Genomic DNA, 18,540 nt, shown 5'->3' with positions numbered 1-18,540 from the left:
AAACATGTTCCTGAGAAGCGGATTCCAATTGGCCTCTAAAAGGTCATATTCGAGTGCGAATGCACGCTACAGAGGCCTCAAATCGAGTATGTTGGGTCCAAGAGTCCTTTTGTATGCGGCAGGTTTGACCGCCGCAAGCGCTGGCTACTTTTATTTCATGAACTCCAGATCTGCCGTTCATGAATATTTGATTTGCCCAATTCTTAGACTGATTACACCCGACGCCGAGGATGGTCATAAATTGGGCATCTGGTTTCTGAAGAACGGGATGGCACCTAAGCTGTTTTTCGATAAAGATCCCGATTCCTTGCAAGTTAAAGTGTTTGGAAAAACGATTACGAACCCGATTGGTTGCGCAGCTGGTTTTGACAAAGATGCAGAGGTGATTGATGGTGTTCTGCCATCAGGATTTGGCTACATGGAAATTGGTTCGGTTACACCTCTAGCGCAACCAGGAAATCCGAAACCAAGATTTTTCAGATTGCCCAAGGACGAAGCAGTGATTAACAGATACGGATTCAATTCTAAAGGTCATGAATTTGTTTTTGACAACTTGTCTAAGCGTGTATCAGAATTTCTTATGTCCTATTCATCTGATAAGAATAACATTGAGAATATGTCTCTTTACAAGAACAAATTACTCGGTATTAATCTAGGCAAAAATAAAAACGGTCATGAGATTGCGGATTATTTGAAAGGCGTTGAAAAGTTTCAATCCTTAGCGGACGTTTTGGTGATAAATGTATCTTCTCCAAACACTCCAGGTCTGAGAGATTTACAAGCAGAATCCAAACTAACTAACCTCTTAAGTGAAATTGTCGCAAAAAGGAATTCTTTAATCCACAAAGGTGATGCCTTGGGTCATCCTACACATAAACCTCCAATCTTGGTCAAGATAGCTCCAGATCTAAGTGACGCAGAATTCCAATCAATTGTTGAATCCTCGAAAAAATCTAAAATTGATGGTATAATAATTTCGAATACGACAGTACAAAGACCAGAGAACCTGATTACAGAGACTGAAAATCTTAAATCGCAAGCTGGTGGACTATCAGGTAAACCTTTAAAACCATTAGCTTTGAAGGCCATCAAAACCGTTGCTAATTACACAAAAGGCTCAGATCTGGTTTTGATTGGTTGCGGTGGCATCTCAACGGGCCAGGATGCCATTCAATTCGCAAAAGCTGGTGCGTCTTTGGTACAATTATATACTGCTTATGCATATGCTGGACCAGGTTTAGTTGCTAAAATCAAGGATCAAGTTGCGGCTGAATTGCAAAAGGAAGGTAAAACGTGGTCTGAAATTATCGGGGAAGATAACACACAAATCAAAAAATGATATTAAGACAACCAAATTTCTTGACAAATACAATCAATACATTCTTATTTTTATTTCTAGTATATTATTTAGATATAGGTGAATACACCCATCAATATAAGGACGAAACAAATATCAGTAATGAACATTGATAAAACATCCCAATAATGCAATGCCATAAAGACTTTATCTCTGACATTACGAATTGGCAATCCCTCATTGGGTATGAAAGACGCGAGTTTGGCTATTTTATTATTATGTTGTAAAGTATCAATATTATTGTCACTTTCAAACGTTTGTAATTTTTGATAATAAATTGAAGTGGCTACAATTTCAAACGCCACAAAAATGGTGAAGAAATTTGAAGGATTGACAAGCCAATTTGGTAATTCAAATGGTAAGGTTTCACTTTTAATGACAACGTAAACATATGGTAAAATAAAGAACAACCACTTAAACAAAATTGAATAGGCTTTCAACTTGTTTACCACATATTTATGATAATTCACCATTTCTTCATCCACCGGATCTTTACCAAATGGCGACTCACCCGGCTCGGTTTGTCCGCCCCCTTGCATTGCCTTGAACAAGTCAAAAGGTGAAGATCCGTTACCTTCAGCATCACCTTGCATGGCTTTCAGCATAGAGAAAGGATCCACTGTACCCGGTGTCTCCGATAACTCAGGTGTAGGTGAAAAATCTCTACTTTTAGGGGGAATGATCTTCGACGATGGCGGTTTACTTATACTTGCAATTAGTTCATCCATTTCCTTAGTACTTTGTTCATTGCCTTCAGGCGAATCAATGATTTGGTACACATCTTCATCGTTTGAGAGCCCTTTGGTATGCTCATTTGCCTCGGTAGTGTCCAATGATGATTCCGTACTCAATTGACTGTTAGGTATTTGCCCAGTGATCTTATTCAATCTAGACGAGGCGCCTCCAGCGCGAAACTTCTGCTGCCTTCTTTCTCTCAAAATCTTGCGCTTTTCAGATTCACTTAGTTCACTCATGGTTGAAAGCACTATGGTACTAGGACTGCTCCAAAGACTGCTCCAAAGAACGTCGTATGTAATATCTATTGGGTTGAATCAAGTAAAATTTTAAGACATATCTACTAAAAACTTTATGCCAGATGGTGGAGAAGAACCAAATTTGATAGCGGACATGTGACTAAAAATGCCCTGCAGAACCCGTTAAATATTTTATTTTCAGCAATAATATAAAGCCTTGTTGGCGCAATCGGTAGCGCGTGTGACTCTTAATCACAAGGTTAGGGGTTCGAGCCCCCTACAGGGCTAACTTTTTTGTGTTTGATAGTCAAAAAAGTTAGTATCTAATGGCCGTGATAGTGTTTTTTTGACTGTAATATCAAGGCCAGCATGCAGATCAAGTTCAACATCATTCTTTCCTAAATTGCGTTACAGTTAGCGTACAGCTCGATCAAGTTTTTAATCCATAGATAACTTTTACATACGATATCTATCTGCAAAGTATTACATGCCGTTTAAATATGATTGATAAAGCTTCCAAGTGACCCCTTTTTCTGGATCTGTGACATAAACAAATTTGATGCCGTACTTCTCAACTTCTCTGTTACGAGATTCATCATCAAACAGACACATTTTATGATCTTTAAAATTATCGTCACCGTAAAGTCTCTTTAAAGCGTCCCTAATATGCCCAACTTTACTTCTCTCGCCCCATTGTAGATCATCAAATAGTTCTATCATAGGTACGATCTTTCCTTCATAGCTCACTTTGAAGTTCTGAAGCATTTCCTTCGCGATTTCGGGTGCCCATGTTCTCGAGGCTGAAATAATCCTTGACTTGTGGTCTTTTAGATCTGCAATTATCCTTGGTACATCCTTGTAAAAACTAATTTCATAACCTCTAGCATCTATAAGTGTGTGAACTTCTCCATTACTACTTTTCACCGGCTTGAAAGGCGGAGTAATGTGGGTATCGCAATAACAGGGCCAAACAGTATAATCCAAATCAAAAGCTGCAAAGTCCGGATATACAGTCATATTTACGAGAAACGGTTTATTCTGAACCCTTTTTAGTTTTGTCTCACAAGATCTGGATCTAGCGCTACGGTTATGATAACATGGTCTCTTACGTGATATGTGATTGAAGAAATAATTGGTAAAAATGACACAGAAAATAACGACATGCCAAGAGATAATTCGAAACTGCGTTTAATGAAAGAGTTGATCTAACAAGAGTGTTTGTTTGGAAAGAAGGCTGACTTCGGAGCTGTCAATACTAGACTGGTTAAAAATTGATGATAGTATTGCGATTTTCGGTTATACAGTTGTATAGGTCCTTGATTTCCCAAATCATAGAATGAAATAAAAACTAAATGAACCGAGTGGGAGTAACCGGAAAAAGACGACAGAATTTTTTTATCTGACATTTTGCACCTATTGAACAATAAGAGAGGACGACGAGTGAAGAATTTTCATCCTCATCGCACCATTTCTAGTCCCATAGAATCCACAGTACAACTGTTATTTCTTGTTCCATGCCATAGACACCTTCGCAGCCAGATTCCTGAATTGTAAGCGTCTCGCGATAGATTATCATCCGATATCTTTCCAGTATCGATTGACATACTGTTAGGGTTTCACCTGACTTCGTTTATTTTGTTTTACAGACCAATTGTCTCTTTCTGATGCTTATAAGTCATCTCTAAGATATCTTACAATATCGATTTATATTTCAACAGTTTCTGATTCTTAAAAGTCATCTCTTTCATATATTTAACTTCTCTAACAAAATCGATCTGTGTTCAAGCGAAATTGACCTACACTCTCCATAGTGACAGTAATTGCTTTCTGTTAAAAGTGACATCCTCTTTGATTTACTTAGAACGGCCGAGTTCAGATTCCGCTTGAGATTCCGCTTGAGATTCCGCTTGAGATTCCGTTTGAAAGCACCTGTGCCTGCATTTATCGTTGATGGATTTAATAAAACGAGATTTTAAATGTAAAGTACATAGGTCTCTTGGCCCAGTTGGTTAAGGCACCGTGCTAATAACGCGGGGATCAGCGGTTCGATCCCGCTAGAGACCATTTTTTGCTGCGCCGTACTCAAGCTACGAAATGTTTTTATATTGAAAAAACTAAAAATAAATAAGTAAATATATATTATCGCTTAAAGACATCATGAATAAAAATAATAATGATGAAAATGATTACTATTAATTTCTTTTCTTCTGACATAAACTAATGGGGGTGGAACAGCGAGGGGCATCCAATCACTCCACTGGATCCCAGGAATCAACTTTCATTGTTCCTCTTTCTATTAAATTTGTATGAAATTTATGAGCATTCTTCAACATATGTGGTTCATGTAAGCAAGAATGTTTACGAGCATAATGCTCTGATCTTTCCAAATAGTCGTTTAACAAATCTTTATAATCAGGATGAGCACAATTATCAATAATTACATGAGCTCTTTCTCTTGGCGCTAAACCTCTCAAATCTGCTAAACCTTGATCTGTCACAACAACATCAAGATCATGTTCTGTTTGATCAACGTGCGAAGCCATTGGCACGATTGTCGAAATACCTGTTGGATCAACCTTAGTAGGTCTTGCTGATGGTGCGTGCATTATAGATAATTTTGCATTTCTTAGAAAATCTGCTGAGCCACCTAATCCATTCAACATACGGGAGCCATTGACATTCGTTGAGTTTGCATGGGCATATATATCGATTTCAACCGGTGTATTCATTGCAATCACACCTAAACGACGGATCATCTCCGGATTGTTGGAAACAACTTGAGACCTTAGACAAAGTTTATGTTTGTAGTTATCCCAATCGTTGAACAGTCTTTCGAAACCCTTCTCAGTCAGTCTGACGGAGGTTGCCGTAGCATAGTCTAACGAGCCGTTGTCGAATAAATCTAGGAAAGAATCTTGCAGGACTTCTGTCCAAACATTCAAATGTTTGAACTTTGCGTCCGTTAGCCCTTCAATGACGGCATTTGCAATATTGCCGATGCCACTTTGTAAAGGATGCAAATTCTCCGGTAGTCTCCCATGCTTTACCTCATCTCTGAAGAACTCTACTAGGTGATTCGCAATCGCCTTCGACATACCGTCAGAGGGTGTGTTTGGCGGAACCTTATCCATTTCAGTCGATTCCACTATAGCAATGACCTTTTCTGGGTCAACTGGTATAGAATCAACACCGCATTTGTCATCCACTTTTACGTACGGGTACGGCTGCCTAAAAGGTGGATTTAACGGCATGTCAATATCATGGAGACCCTCAAACGAAGGCGTGGCTGTATTAACCTCGATTATCACCTTATCACTCACCGTGATGAACTCCGGCGAGCCACCCACAGACGGCCCTGGAACAATCGAGCCGTCCTCCTTTATTGCCGTTGCCTCAATGATCGTGTAATCCAGAATTTTATTATCCGTTCTATTCCTTGTATAAAAGCCGTAAGTCAGATCCTGCGGGAACATCGACAAGTGCTTGTCAAAGAAACTGATTTTCCCGGCGTTGATGGCTTTCGAAATCGGTTTACCGACCTGATGCGGAGCTCTTCTCGAGATCATGTCGTGCTCGGCCCAAAGACACTCCTCCGGCCCTGCTGACGCCCCGACAAAAAGATTGAATCTTAACTTGCCCTGCAGATTGTTCTCTTCAACGTGCTTCACCAACGCCTCCGGAACAGCCTTCGGCGCGCCCACGCCGGTGAAACCAGACCAGCCAATATTCTGTCCATCCTTGAACAGCGGTATCAATTCCTTTACGTCCTTTACCTTAGAAAGGTAGGGCGCGTATCTAATTCTCTCCTTCAGTAACCGTGAGATAGTCATGATGCAATGCTATACCCGGTGCCTATACTGAACTCCTTGTTTGTCTTCCGCGAGTTCCAATTGTCGATCTTCAGCTCTCGATCCTCCGCTCTCGACCCTCAATTCGCAACAACCAATACCGACCGCAGTTGCACTTATATAATACCAGATCCTACGCTCAGCGGTTAAATAGTGGTCTGACCAATAGTCATCAACTTAACGTTACCGGAAGGTCATGAACATGTATCTAATAGTTCCAATTGCCCGATACCCAAGATGACCAAGATGACCAAGGCGACTATGGCTCGTCTTTCCATCCATCCAATCAAGTCACGTAAACATTGATGAGGACCGAAACCCGCTGCGCGCATTTCTGCGCTGCGCAATGTCGGAAGCGGCTTTTCGAATCTTTCCAACCGTTTTTCGAATTGATTTATTCCATACGAGCTGCAGAGTAATAAAATTGGCCCCCCCTAAACGACGCGGGATACGAAGCCCGAAATGCGGGGGATCCGCGTACGGAGTGATCTCGGAGCCAACTCGGAGCCGGAATTAGGGGTGGTGAACTACAAGGGGAGTTGCGCGTCACGCAAGTTTTGAGGAGTTGCGGATGGGGCGAGGGGGAGGCACGGGTGGAGGCACGGGAGGCACGGGAGGAGCTCGGCGGCTAACGAACGATATTAACAACATTTGTCTAAAGAATGTACAGTACATAAGGAGCAGGGCTGGGTCGGGCTGAACGCTAGCGGATGAAGATCTCCTTCCACAGCAGCTTTTTCAGGTCTTTGGTAGTCAGGATGTCCTTGTGGTTATCGAACTCAAAGAAAGTGGAGGGAATGGTTTTGCCTGCGGGTTCGTCAACGGGGTCATGATAGGTAGCTAGATAGGGATGCTCCAGCACTTCGGCGGCTGTTATTCTCTTGTTGGGGTCGAACACGAGCATCTTCTGCAGAAGGTCTATGGCGAGCGGGTTAGAATGTGGCAAAAGGTTCTTCCAGGAGATGTTTTGGTAGGGGGGCAACGTGGCGATGTACTCACGCGCGCGTTTGGATGTGATGCACTGCAAGTCGTCGGGTGTGGGAGAGCCGATTATGCCGAAGATCAACATCAGCTGGTGGCGGTAGTCCTTGCCGGGGAAGAGCGGTCTCTTGAATAGCAATTCGGCAAGGATGCAGCCACACGACCATATGTCCATCGCTTTGCTGTATTTTGCGGCGGTGAGCATCACTTCGGGGGCCCGGTACCATCTTGTGGCCACGTACTCGGTCAGGCCGCAGTTCGGGTTGTTTTCCGCAGAGTCTGCAATTCTTGCCAGCCCGAAATCGCATATTTTCAAGTCGCAGTTAGAGTTTATCAGCAGATTCGAGGGTTTCAGGTCGCGGTGGATGACATTAGAGCCGTGCAGCACCTTGACAGCTCTTAGGGTCTGGTAAATGAAGTACTGTATGTGGTCGTCGCTCAGTTGCTGAGTCGAAATGACGCGGTGGAGGTCCGTCTGCATCATCTCCTGGATGATGTACACTTCGTTGAAATTTTCAAAAGAGTCGGGCCTCTGAATATCGAAAATCGATATGATATTCTCGTGCTGAAAGTGTTTGAGCAGCTTGATCTCTCGCAATGTCCTTAGCGCAAATAGCGGTTTCTCAAACGGTTCAATTTTTTTGATGGCAACTACTTCTCCCGTTGGCTTATGTACGGCTGAGCACACTATCCCGTAAGCTCCCTCACCCAAGAGAGACTTCAATTGGAACTCGCTCGATATATTGAAGATGATTCTTTTGCCCATATTTGCGCACTCTGCTTGTTACTAGACGGGAATCAACGAGAGGCACCCACGGCTATGCATAAACCTGTCTCTATGTACATATATATATATATAGGGATATGTGTCTGTGTGACTGTGGGCAATAAGGATAATGCTCAAAAAAAAAAATGATTTCACATTTCAATAACAGACCTACGATTGACAAGTTTTGAGGCTTCATGCCCTTAATTTGACGTTTCATTTTGAAACATCGCTTTATAGACAGTGAATAGCAACGGCCAATAGAACGGGTTGTCGACTATGAAGTTCCCAGATATGTCTGAATTATGAAACATCATGAAGTCGTCGAGGTTTTGAGTTCTTTGTGCATCATATTTATGACTTTTTTTCAACCACGCTTTTGCTGCTTGATATGGCCTGGCAACAATCTCTGATTCCGCCGATAATTTTGTAACACAATGGCTACAAGAAAACAGAAACGCGAAGTTTCACCCTCCACCACAGCCACCCATTCTACAACAAAGAACAAAACTCTAAAACATTTCAATAGATTCCATTGGGTTACGAGTATCAAGATAGCTATTGAAAATTTGGTTCCTACATGGCACGCTTTTTTCAATGGATATGTATTATAGGGGTGCTCCTCTTTCGAAGGGCAAGTTGTTCCGACGAATTCGCACCTAAAGTTTCAGCAACGAAAACCTCTGGAACTTTTCAGGTTGCTGCTTTCGATGATTCAACAACATTATTATTAGTAAGTGAGAACAAGCTGAAGATCTCTTGGAACAATGGGGAAAACTGGGAGAACGCTGAACAAGTTGACCAAAAGGTCGAGTGGGTGACAGTAGATAGTTTTTATGCGCATGACAGAGCTTTTGTATCAATAAAAAACCAAGGCAAGGTTTATATGACGAATGATCAAGGTAAGTCATGGAGTTTGTTGGAGTTAGATGGTGGGGAAAACAATGATTATGGTACGTGTCTTGTTCAATCTCACCCCAGAAATCGAGACTATATTATAGCGGAATGTAGGACATCACATATAGAAGATGGTTTCCTTGTCTCGAACGATAGCGGTAAGAATTTCAGACTTATTGAAACTCCTGTTGAAGGTCCATCTCGAAGTAATGCAAATGTTACTATTGATGTGAGGTGTGAGTTTGGTGAAATTTCTCCAGAATCCTCTTTATTTGATAACGATCCGATTGTCTACTGTTTGACAGCCTATTATGAACGCAATGAGAAGTATGAGACAACAAAGGCTACGTCAGTTCTTTATTATACCGATGATTTTGGAAAAAGCGTCAAAAAATTTGAGCAATTTGAGGACAAAGCAGTTAGGGGATTTAAGCTTTTGAATTCATATCTTATTATAAGTATCGCGGATGATAAATTTAATGAAGCTTCAGCCATAAGCTACTGGATCTCAACCGATGGTAAATTTTTTAACAAGGCATATCTGCCAACTGTCGCAAGGAATGATAGGAGACATTCTGCGTACGAAGACATGGCGGGTAGAATTATCTTACCCATCTCAGCTTCAGGAGATCAGGATTCCGGTGCTACAATATTAATCCTAAGATCTGATTCTACCGGGTTGATATTTGAGGTTGTTCCATGGGGGTCATTCAAGAATGAGAGAGCAGCATTTTTCGAACTCTCAACTACACTTCCGGGCACAATAGTAGCTCAAAGTAGGTCTTTTTTTCGGAACCGCCGCACAAGAGATCAGATCGAGCCTACGAAGATTACAGCTGATAATGGTTTAACTTGGCAGAATTTAAGGGTTGTTGATCCAGATATGAACGACACTTACTCGTGTGATATAAATGACTTTGAAAATTGTTTTCTGTCCCCTTTATTTGTTGAAGGGGTTCTCCAAAATCCAACTCCAGGTATACTGATGTTGCTGGGTGAGGTGACTGATGGCGATGTTAAGGAGCTGTCCGACATGATGACTTTCATTTCCGTGGATGGTGGTAGCACTTGGAGGTTTGCGCTTGAATATCCAGCTGCATATGCGTTTGGTGATTACGGCAACATCATTGTCGCAATTCCTTATAATCCCGAAGAAGATAATGATCCACTTGCAGAGTTTTATTATTCGCTAGATCATGGCAGAACTTGGACAGAATATCAATTAGAGGAAGAGATTATGGCTCTCGAAGTAAGATCAACAACTCCAGACGGTTCAGGTTCGAAATTTATACTGAACGGTTTAACGCTGTCAAGGTCAGATACTTTCACGAATTATATTTACACAATCGATTTTTCGGAGGCATTTGATGGAAAGGCATGTAGTGATGATGATTTTGAAACTTGGCAATTGGCAGGAGGTAAATGCATAAATGGTGCAAAAATTTCGATGCAAAAGAGAAAGCAGGATGCTTCATGTTTGGTTAAAACGGAATTTAAGAATTTAGAAACTCAAAGTGAACCATGTGAAGAATGTACGAATGACGACTATGAATGCTCTCCAGGATTTTCAAGAAATGAAATCGGTGAATGTGTACCCGATTACAATCTCTTGTCATATTCAGAGACATGTCTGAAATCGAAAACACAACAAACAAAACTTGACCCTATTAAAAAGATCAAGAATAATAGATGTAAAAAAGAATTGTCCATCGAACCTGTAACAGTAAGCTGTAAAGAACTTTCTGATCCAAATGAAGGTGAGATAATGGTAACTGAGAATGAATTTACCTCTGAGCTGAAGTTTTATGAGTATTTTGACACTGTGGAAGATGAATCGCTGATTATGGCCACAGATGAAGGAATCTACATCTCTCATGACTCTGCTCAAAATATAAGAAAATTCAACGTTGATGATCGAATTATTGAGGTTGTTTTCAATCCTTTCTTCAATTCATCAGCTTATTTGTTTGGTAAAAGTGGTTCGTTGTATATTACAAATGACAGAGGAAGCTCTTTCTATGTGACTAAACTCCCGGAGACAAAGCAACTAGGATTTCCTTTAGAGTTCAATGCCAAAGAAAAGAATACCTTTATTTACTACGGCGGCGAAGATTGCAATTCCATGTTTGATCAAAATTGTCATGCAGTAGCATATATTACGAGGGATGGTGGAGAGACTTTTATTAAACTATTGGACAATGCGATTCATTGTGAATTTGTGGGATCGACGTTCCCATATCCGGTTGACGAAAATTTAATCATTTGTCAGGTCAAAGAGAAACAATCACAACAGAGAAGCTTAGTGTCATCCAAAGATTTTTTCCAAAACGAGAAAACTATAGTGTTTGAGAGCATCATTGGGTACATGTCAACTGGTGATTTTCTGGTGGTTGCAATTCCACACTCAGCAACCGAATTGCGTGCATATGTCACTGTGGATGGTAAGGAATTTGCCGAGGCCAAATTTCCTCAAGAATACTTGAGTGAAGAGCAGGAATCGTTTACTGTGCTAGGCTCTCAAACTGGTGCTATTTTTGTACATGTATCCACCAGTGATAAACCTGGAGCAGAGTACGGCGTATTGATGAAATCAAACTCTAACGGTACTTCATTTGTGGCATTAGAAACTGCGGTGAACAGTAATAGATTTGGAATGGTGGATTTCGAAAAGGTCGAGGGTCTCGAAGGTATAATTCTTATTAATACTGTTGCAAATCCCGAAAAAGCCGCTGATGAGTCGGAAGGGAAGCATTTAAAATCAAAAATTACCTTTAATGATGGTTCTGATTGGTCATATTTACAACCGCCGTCAAGAGACTCCGAAGGACAAAGATATCCTTGTCAAAGAGACTCTATCGATAAATGTTCACTTCATCTCCATAGTTACACCGAACGGGAAGATTTGAGAGATACGTTTTCTTCAGGATCAGCCTTTGGCATGTTAATCGGAGTAGGTAATGTTGGTGAATATTTGTTACCGGAAGACGCATGCTCAACTTTTTTTAGTACTGACGGTGGTGAAACGTGGACTGAACTGAAAAAGGAATCTACTCGGTGGGAATATGGTGATCATGGTGGTGTCATCGTTCTTGTCCCCAAGAAGGTTCAGACGGATACTATAACCTACTCAACAGATTCTGGGAAAACATGGCAGGATTTCAAATTTACCGCAGATAAAACAATCGTTAATGATATTATAACTGTACCTAGGGACTCAGCTTTGAGGTTCATATTAGTATCAGAGTCCACTTCTATTAAAGGTGCATCAACCAGGACTTTCTCAATCAATTTTTATAATGCTTTCGATGGACAGTGTGTGTTTAGTCCTCAGGACCCCGGTAATGATGATTTTGAGTACTTCTCATTGGGAAAAACAAAAGAGCAGTGTTTATTTGGTCACCAGACAAACTATCTGAAAAAGATTAGAGATGACTGTTTTGTGGGTAATGTACCACTGACGGAATTCTCCCAAATCACAGAAAATTGTACCTGTACAAGACAAGATTTTGAATGTGACTATAATTACTATAAGGCAATGGATGGAACCTGTAAACTGGTGCAAGGGTTAACTCCCGCTGATCCATCTGAAATTTGTAAAAAGGAGGGTATGGTCGAGTTTTTTAAACCATCTGGTTACAGAAAAATCCCGTTATCTACCTGCCAGGGCGGATTGAAGTTAGACGAAGTTTCAGATCCATACCCTTGCCCTGGAATGGAGGAGGAGTTCAACAAAAAATATGGAGTAAAAGGTAGATCTTTTTTCCTTATTTTTATTATTTTGCTAGTTGTTTTTGCACTTATTGCGTGGTTTGTTTATGAAAGAGGAATTAGAAGAAACGGTGGTTTTTCCAGATTTGGTGAAATAAGACTGAATGAAAATGAATTGATAGAGGATACTACGACAGACAAAATTGTTAACAAAATTGTTAAATCAGGGTTGTTTGCTGTATCGGGGTTGTTTGCTGCTTATCAATTAGTGAAAAGATCATTGGGCAATGTTTTTTCCAGATTTGGGGAGCGCATGAGAGGTCGAACGGGACCGAGTTATTCTTCATTGGTACATGATCAATTTTTAGATGAAGCTGACGATTTGCTGGCTGGTCATGATGAAGATGCTAATGATTTAGGTGACTTTATGGAAAACGAAGGAAATTTTGAGATTGAAGATGATGATGCTTTATCAATACCTGATCAAATTAATTTGGGTAACTCTGAAGAAGCAGCTATTGACAATGATCGATCACCAAAGTGAATCCTCTTGACACATAAAGAGAGAAGACAAAAAAGATTTATTTTTTGCCCTTGAGCTTCTTCCTCTTTTTGGTGCTGCCAGAGTTTTGCACCAACACCAATGTAAGGCAAATAAAGATAATTTGTGGTCTATTTGGAGGGCTCATCTCTTATGAACAAAATTGTATATGAGTAGAATTCGTATCAAAATATATATATCGAACCTCATCATTAAAATGATAATTGAGTGTATTGAAATTACAAAATAGAACAGAAAATTTATACATCACGAAGAAGTGCAATCATTGCATGACATCTAGCATTCTCTGTGGAAAATATGAAAAAATTTAAAGACTGGCAGTATTTCCAGCTGGAAATGTATGTTTCTGCTCTTTGCTAATTCAAACAACCGATATGTTCCGCTATTAACATAAGCTACTTGATTAAAGGATCATCGAGAGTGAGGAACCCGATGATATACACCGTATTGATTTGATGACTTGGAAGCGGTGGCTCAATCACGCATTGAAGCGGACCCATGGGCTTTTTGGAGAAGCAATAGAGTATACAATTCTGAATCAAGAAGATAAAATAGCTTACATCCAAGTAGGATTTCAAGACAAAGACGTATTTTCAACTGCAACCAGTACATATATATCAAATAGCGAGCTTCTAGGGGCACCTGCGGTTGTGCGCATTGAACAGGAAACTCCAGATTTGAAGAAACTTGAAGTGACTGAAGATGATCTCATTTGGTACAAACGTGTCACGGAAGAGGAAGGTGAAAATGCAACAATTAGTAAGACATGATGCGCGTCAACCCCACTGAAAAAATCCACAGGAAGCAGATATATCTTCAGAGCTACCCTTCGGCAGTTTACACACCCAAAATCTCTTCCCAGGATTCGCAGCAGTCTTTGATGTTCTTGAGATTGCCTTGAGACCATGCTTGCACAATGGAGTTTCTCCAAAAATTTTTTGTTTATGAGTAATGAGAAGATTATCTTTAATTTCAGTTGTGGATTTATCGCCGTCTTTGGGTCTAGCGGTGGGACTGTTTATCAGATCCAATTGTTTATGTACTCCGGGAGTCTTGTTTGACAAACTGCTTTTCTTTGTAGCTACCTTTGTGGAAAGAGATTTACCATTCTTGCCAAACATTTCTAGAATGTTACCATGTATCAGCCCGTATTTATAACGTGCCTCAAACTTCGGCAGTTTAATAACTAGCTTTTTTTCGTTTTGACCAGATGATTGAAGCTTCAAATCAGCGAAAACAGGGCAATGGTCTGAACCCATCACCTGAGGCAGAATATCAGCTGCCTCTATTTTATCTTTCAAGACTAATCCGATCAAAATGAAATCAATTCTCGAACCATAGTTCACAGATCTTGTGTTTTTCAGCGTATTCCAAACAGTGTACATTTTCAGTCTTTTTCTTGTCTGTATTAACCTTGTGGTATCTATAAGTATACCATCACTAGCAATTTCTGAAATCATTGAATCATGCAGCAGTTGATTAAATAAACGACGGTGAGGGGTCTCCGGATTGAGCACAAAGGCCTCACAGAGCTCTCGATATTTCTGTTCCAACTCAATACCATTCATTGAACTGTTTAACGGTATCGATGCATTTTCTAAGGAATCCGCATTGTCGCATAAGTCTCTGCAAACATTTATGTCTCCCATAAGTACTATTTTCTTTCCCATTTTATCTATATTACGTATTCTCTTGAACAAAACTGTCAAAAACTTCAATCTGAATGATTCTCCCTCATAAGAAAGTGTAGAATTTGCTGGACAATAGACAGATATAACAACAACATTGCATGCCAATTCGACCATAACGCAACGCCCCTCAGAGTCTAGCTTAATGCACTCTTTTTCATCGTTCTCACTGATACCCAAAGCTTCGTAGCCACCAATACCAATACTGGGATCATCTCGATATTTGACATTATTTTTCCCAACTTTTATGGTCAATATTCCTGTAATTCCCTCTTCCGCCTTCAACACTTGCATTGGTTGATGAAGTGGATGCTCTTCTGGGTAGTTTCTTACCCAGCACCCAACTCCAGAATATCCTCTTTTTGTCAATGGAATTGAGATAAATGAGCTAAAACCTGGTGTTTTACCCCATTTAGAGATTGATGCTCTATCAATCTTAAGCTCTTGAAAGGTTATTATATCAGATTCTAAATGGTCAAAAACGGTTGCTAGAGAGTGATTCATCTCAGAAAAAGGATGATAATGGAATAGAGTTCTTATGCCATTTACATTGAACGTTAAGAATCTGACGGTTTCAATTTTTTTATCACACTTGATAGGAGCAGGAAATTTCATCTAGCGTTCTATCATTTAGTATTTCCTATTTTCAACTTTAAAGCGAGAGTTGTTAGATAGATTAATAAATGAACAATTTTCGTAGCATAAAAATGATATTATCAAGAGTTATATGTTTTTAGAACTAGATAATTTGCTTTTCCCAACAAGACTTCTCAAAGAATTTCTTTCTTTTAACAGGATAACTACAAGTAGCGAGAATGCCAACGCTATATTAACGGAAAATTGTTGGAAGTTCTTGGTGAAACCGATTAACCACCAATCGATTATCCATATTACTACACCTAACAGAGACACCCATTTCAAATCAGTAAAATTAACCAAGAACGAAGAATCAATTGCCACTTGTCTGTAAAATCGATTGATGAACCAAACGCAGTAACCAATGCGTAACAACATATTTATGATATTACTGGCTATCAGACCACTTATTGATAGCTCAAGATATTCTATCAATATCCAGCAGTTCATTAGGAATACACCCGAAAAAACCATCATGAAGTATGAATGTTTCAATATTTGATCACCGGTAGCTATACTTTGAAAGAACCCCTCGAGTATTCCATTCATTGCCAACAATGGTAAATAGAAACAGTAGACACGGATTTCGTCTAATACGGATGTTGTTGACCATTTTGACCCAATCAAAAAATGCAATAAAAATGGGGAATTTGTTGGTCCAAAGATCAAGATTAGAATTGACAAATACAAATAAAATTTTGTCAAGTTGACCAAAACTTCCATTGACAATCTCACATTTTTGCTATTATTTATTGAAAGTAGTCTTGCCAAAAATAGGCGCAGTGACTCTTCGATAGGGGAGAAAAGCAGCCTTGTAATCAATGATCCGTAATTTGATAATAGAGAATAAATACCCTGTTCTTCCACAGAGCATAGCGAATTGATTATTAGTTTGTCACCCTCGGTGAGTAAATGTTTAAAGCACATTTGGAAGTAAACTTTCTTGAAATGCTCCAAGATGTCGTGCTGAAAGTAATAGCTGCGTTTCCCATCCTCAGCACGAATCTTCGTTAAGCGTAGTTTGAACATCTTTTCAGAAGAAAAATTCCTCAAGTAATCAAAGTAGTAACACATCAATAGCGAAATTGCATGGACTAGTTTCCCAATTGCAAAAGCCAAGATGGCAGTGCCTTCTTTTGAGACTTCTGAATTGTCATTTGGAAGATGAAATAGTGATTTTTCGTAAGATACAATCACTGCAAAATTTGCGACACAACCGACTGTCACAGATATACTTTCAAATCTTGATCTTACAGAATAATTTAACATAAATTGATTGACAATGAAAAATGGTTCACTCAATAACTCAATAATGATGCTGGCCCAGATCAGCAAGATAGAAAAGGTAAAATACGGCAGAGACACAAAATAAGAATTGATGTTTCTATATTGCCATGTTATCAAAAAAACCGACAGTGGCACACCAATCCAGAGCGTGATATGGGCAAAATTAGCAGCAATCTGAAAAACTGAAGATCTCTCCTTTGCAGCTGCTTCGCTATCTTCCACATCTAATTGTTCTTTAATCCTCAATGTCGACAGCCTGATGGCTTCTCTACTGAAAAATAATGCTGTTCCCACAATAAACTCCAAGAAAGCCGATATTCCAAAAATTCTAGGTGAAAGAAATCGTATCAGAAGGCTGTTAAGCACAAATGTGATCATTTTGGTAAATATTTGTCCCATCATAAGGAATGTGGCGCCTTTAGTTGATTTCTCGAGGATCTGCTCACTCGAACTGACAGGTGAACGTACATTTTTCTTCTCCATTCTCTTTCTACCTGCACAATAAGCTTATACAGTCATAAAAGTGTCTGTAACAATATCAAACACCCGAACAATTGATGTGCCTTCGTTCTACTCATTCTTATATCAGCCAGAGTTTCCACAACTTTGAAATTTCATGCTTTCGTTACGCGACACTCGTTACCCGAGGCATGATAAAATGAAAACAGCAGGCCAAAATATCAATCCTAAACAATAAAGCACAGTCTTGGAGCCATCGATTATGTTGTCTTCAGTAGACCCTAATTCAAAATAATTCCAGCTAGCACATTTTCAGACTCTAAAACTTTTGTTTTGTGCCTAAATACCTGTAACAACCGCATATTTAATAAACGTACCGACTTTGAGCTTTTCAAATCAATTTTAAAAAACCTTAACGAAGTTGTACAATTTGTGGGGAAGCAGCAAAATAGCTTATCATTTTAGATTACTAGTTGTGAGACTGTGTCGATTGTTTGGAGCTGTACATCTACAGAATATATAATGAGCTCTCAACAGCATCTAGGGAGTATGGGCGCTAGCAATGGTAGTACTGCAGGCGGTGCAAACGTAGAAGACACAAGTACAACAATCGGGCTGGGAGGCATGAAAGAAGCAACAGACATCGTAAGCGGAAGTGTGCCAGGAGAAGTTGGTAGTACTGCCTCAAATTTCACTGAAAATGTAAAGAATGAAAAGGAGCTAGCAAGACAGAATCAGTACATATCTGAACTGCGAGAGCAAGATAGATGGCTCCCCATAAACAACGTTTCTCGGTTGATGAAAAACACTCTACCAGTAACAGCTAAAGTTTCCAAGGATGCCAAAGAATGTATGCAAGAGTGTGTCAGTGAGTTCATATCGTTCGTCACAAGCGAAGCAAGCGACAGGTGTTCGGCTGATAAGAGAAAGACAATCAATGGCGAAGATATTCTGATATCCCTACATGCACTTGGCTTTGAAAACTATGCTGAAGTGCTCAAAATATACCTTGCCAAGTACAGGCAGCAGCAGGCCCTCAAAAATCAAATGATGTATGAGCACGAAGAGGAGGCGCAAGACATATACAGAGATCCAGATGAGGATCATGAAGAGGATGAAGACGAAGAATCAAGCCAGCAATATAATGTGGACAAAGGTCAAATACAGCTTCAATTCATGGATCAACAGCAGGATGAACCTGATGGAGAACGTGCGCTGGAGGAATGAAAATCGGACTTTAGAAAAGTACGCTTCTGAACTCTAGAAATGTGACTTATGCCTAATAAATATTCAACGCTTTAAATATCACTGTAACCATTGCTTATTACTGCTCATACCTTGTTGTATATACATTTCTCTTACTGTGTAAATTTCGGT

The 18,540-nt window shown here is 39.9% G+C and overlaps 10 protein-coding genes and 2 non-coding genes across 12 annotated transcripts; 6 read left to right on the top strand and 6 right to left on the bottom strand.

Moving 5' to 3' along the window:
* Nucleotides 1-4: 4 nt before the first annotated feature.
* HG535_0E03260 (dihydroorotate dehydrogenase 2) lies at nt 5-1,339 on the top strand (the record flags this gene model as incomplete). Its single annotated transcript, XM_037289074.1, has 1 exon — nt 5-1,339. One exon carries the CDS (start codon nt 5-7, stop codon nt 1,337-1,339), a length of 1,335 nt encoding a protein of 444 aa, XP_037144969.1.
* A 68-nt stretch (nt 1,340-1,407) lies between these two features.
* Nucleotides 1,408-2,331, bottom strand: GET2 (GET complex subunit GET2; the record flags this gene model as incomplete). Its single annotated transcript, XM_037289073.1, has 1 exon — nt 1,408-2,331. One exon carries the CDS (start codon nt 2,329-2,331, stop codon nt 1,408-1,410), a length of 924 nt encoding a protein of 307 aa, XP_037144968.1.
* A 214-nt stretch (nt 2,332-2,545) lies between these two features.
* HG535_0Etrna11K lies at nt 2,546-2,618 on the top strand. The gene has a single exon. It is a non-coding gene; the product is annotated as a tRNA-Lys (tRNA).
* A 196-nt stretch (nt 2,619-2,814) lies between these two features.
* HG535_0E03240 (Mg-dependent acid phosphatase) lies at nt 2,815-3,348 on the bottom strand (the record flags this gene model as incomplete). The annotated part of the gene is made up of 1 exon (XM_037289072.1): nt 2,815-3,348. The coding sequence occupies one exon, from the start codon at nt 3,346-3,348 to the stop codon at nt 2,815-2,817; it is 534 nt and encodes a 177-aa protein (XP_037144967.1).
* A 973-nt stretch (nt 3,349-4,321) lies between these two features.
* HG535_0Etrna6I lies at nt 4,322-4,395 on the top strand. The gene has a single exon. It is a non-coding gene; the product is annotated as a tRNA-Ile (tRNA).
* Nucleotides 4,396-4,580: 185 nt separating this feature from the next.
* ACH1 (acetyl-CoA hydrolase) lies at nt 4,581-6,161 on the bottom strand (the record flags this gene model as incomplete). Its single annotated transcript, XM_037289071.1, has 1 exon — nt 4,581-6,161. One exon carries the CDS (start codon nt 6,159-6,161, stop codon nt 4,581-4,583), a length of 1,581 nt encoding a protein of 526 aa, XP_037144966.1.
* A 721-nt stretch (nt 6,162-6,882) lies between these two features.
* On the bottom strand, nt 6,883-7,926 carry FUS3 (mitogen-activated serine/threonine-protein kinase FUS3; the record flags this gene model as incomplete). Its single annotated transcript, XM_037289070.1, has 1 exon — nt 6,883-7,926. One exon carries the CDS (start codon nt 7,924-7,926, stop codon nt 6,883-6,885), a length of 1,044 nt encoding a protein of 347 aa, XP_037144965.1.
* Nucleotides 7,927-8,506: 580 nt separating this feature from the next.
* Nucleotides 8,507-13,075, top strand: PEP1 (type I sorting receptor; the record flags this gene model as incomplete). Its single annotated transcript, XM_037289069.1, has 1 exon — nt 8,507-13,075. The coding sequence occupies one exon, from the start codon at nt 8,507-8,509 to the stop codon at nt 13,073-13,075; it is 4,569 nt and encodes a 1,522-aa protein (XP_037144964.1).
* Nucleotides 13,076-13,390: 315 nt separating this feature from the next.
* POP8 (ribonuclease P) lies at nt 13,391-13,863 on the top strand (the record flags this gene model as incomplete). The annotated part of the gene is made up of 2 exons (XM_037289068.1): nt 13,391-13,431; nt 13,503-13,863. 2 exons carry the CDS (start codon nt 13,391-13,393, stop codon nt 13,861-13,863), a joined length of 402 nt encoding a protein of 133 aa, XP_037144963.1.
* A 6-nt stretch (nt 13,864-13,869) lies between these two features.
* Nucleotides 13,870-15,396, bottom strand: APN2 (DNA-(apurinic or apyrimidinic site) lyase APN2; the record flags this gene model as incomplete). Its single annotated transcript, XM_037289067.1, has 1 exon — nt 13,870-15,396. One exon carries the CDS (start codon nt 15,394-15,396, stop codon nt 13,870-13,872), a length of 1,527 nt encoding a protein of 508 aa, XP_037144962.1.
* Nucleotides 15,397-15,504: 108 nt separating this feature from the next.
* On the bottom strand, nt 15,505-17,187 carry RFT1 (glycolipid translocation protein; the record flags this gene model as incomplete). The annotated part of the gene is made up of 1 exon (XM_037289066.1): nt 15,505-17,187. The coding sequence occupies one exon, from the start codon at nt 17,185-17,187 to the stop codon at nt 15,505-15,507; it is 1,683 nt and encodes a 560-aa protein (XP_037144961.1).
* Nucleotides 17,188-17,685: 498 nt separating this feature from the next.
* Nucleotides 17,686-18,390, top strand: HAP3 (Hap3p; the record flags this gene model as incomplete). Its single annotated transcript, XM_037289065.1, has 1 exon — nt 17,686-18,390. One exon carries the CDS (start codon nt 17,686-17,688, stop codon nt 18,388-18,390), a length of 705 nt encoding a protein of 234 aa, XP_037144960.1.
* Between the last annotated feature and the right edge of the window lie 150 nt (nt 18,391-18,540).

This window comes from Zygotorulaspora mrakii, chromosome 5 (assembly GCF_013402915.1).
Source record: "Zygotorulaspora mrakii chromosome 5, complete sequence".
Lineage (NCBI taxonomy): Eukaryota > Fungi > Ascomycota > Saccharomycetes > Saccharomycetales > Saccharomycetaceae > Zygotorulaspora > Zygotorulaspora mrakii.
The sequence above is the reverse complement of the archived record's forward strand: the minus strand, read 5'-3'. Positions and strand labels throughout refer to the sequence as shown.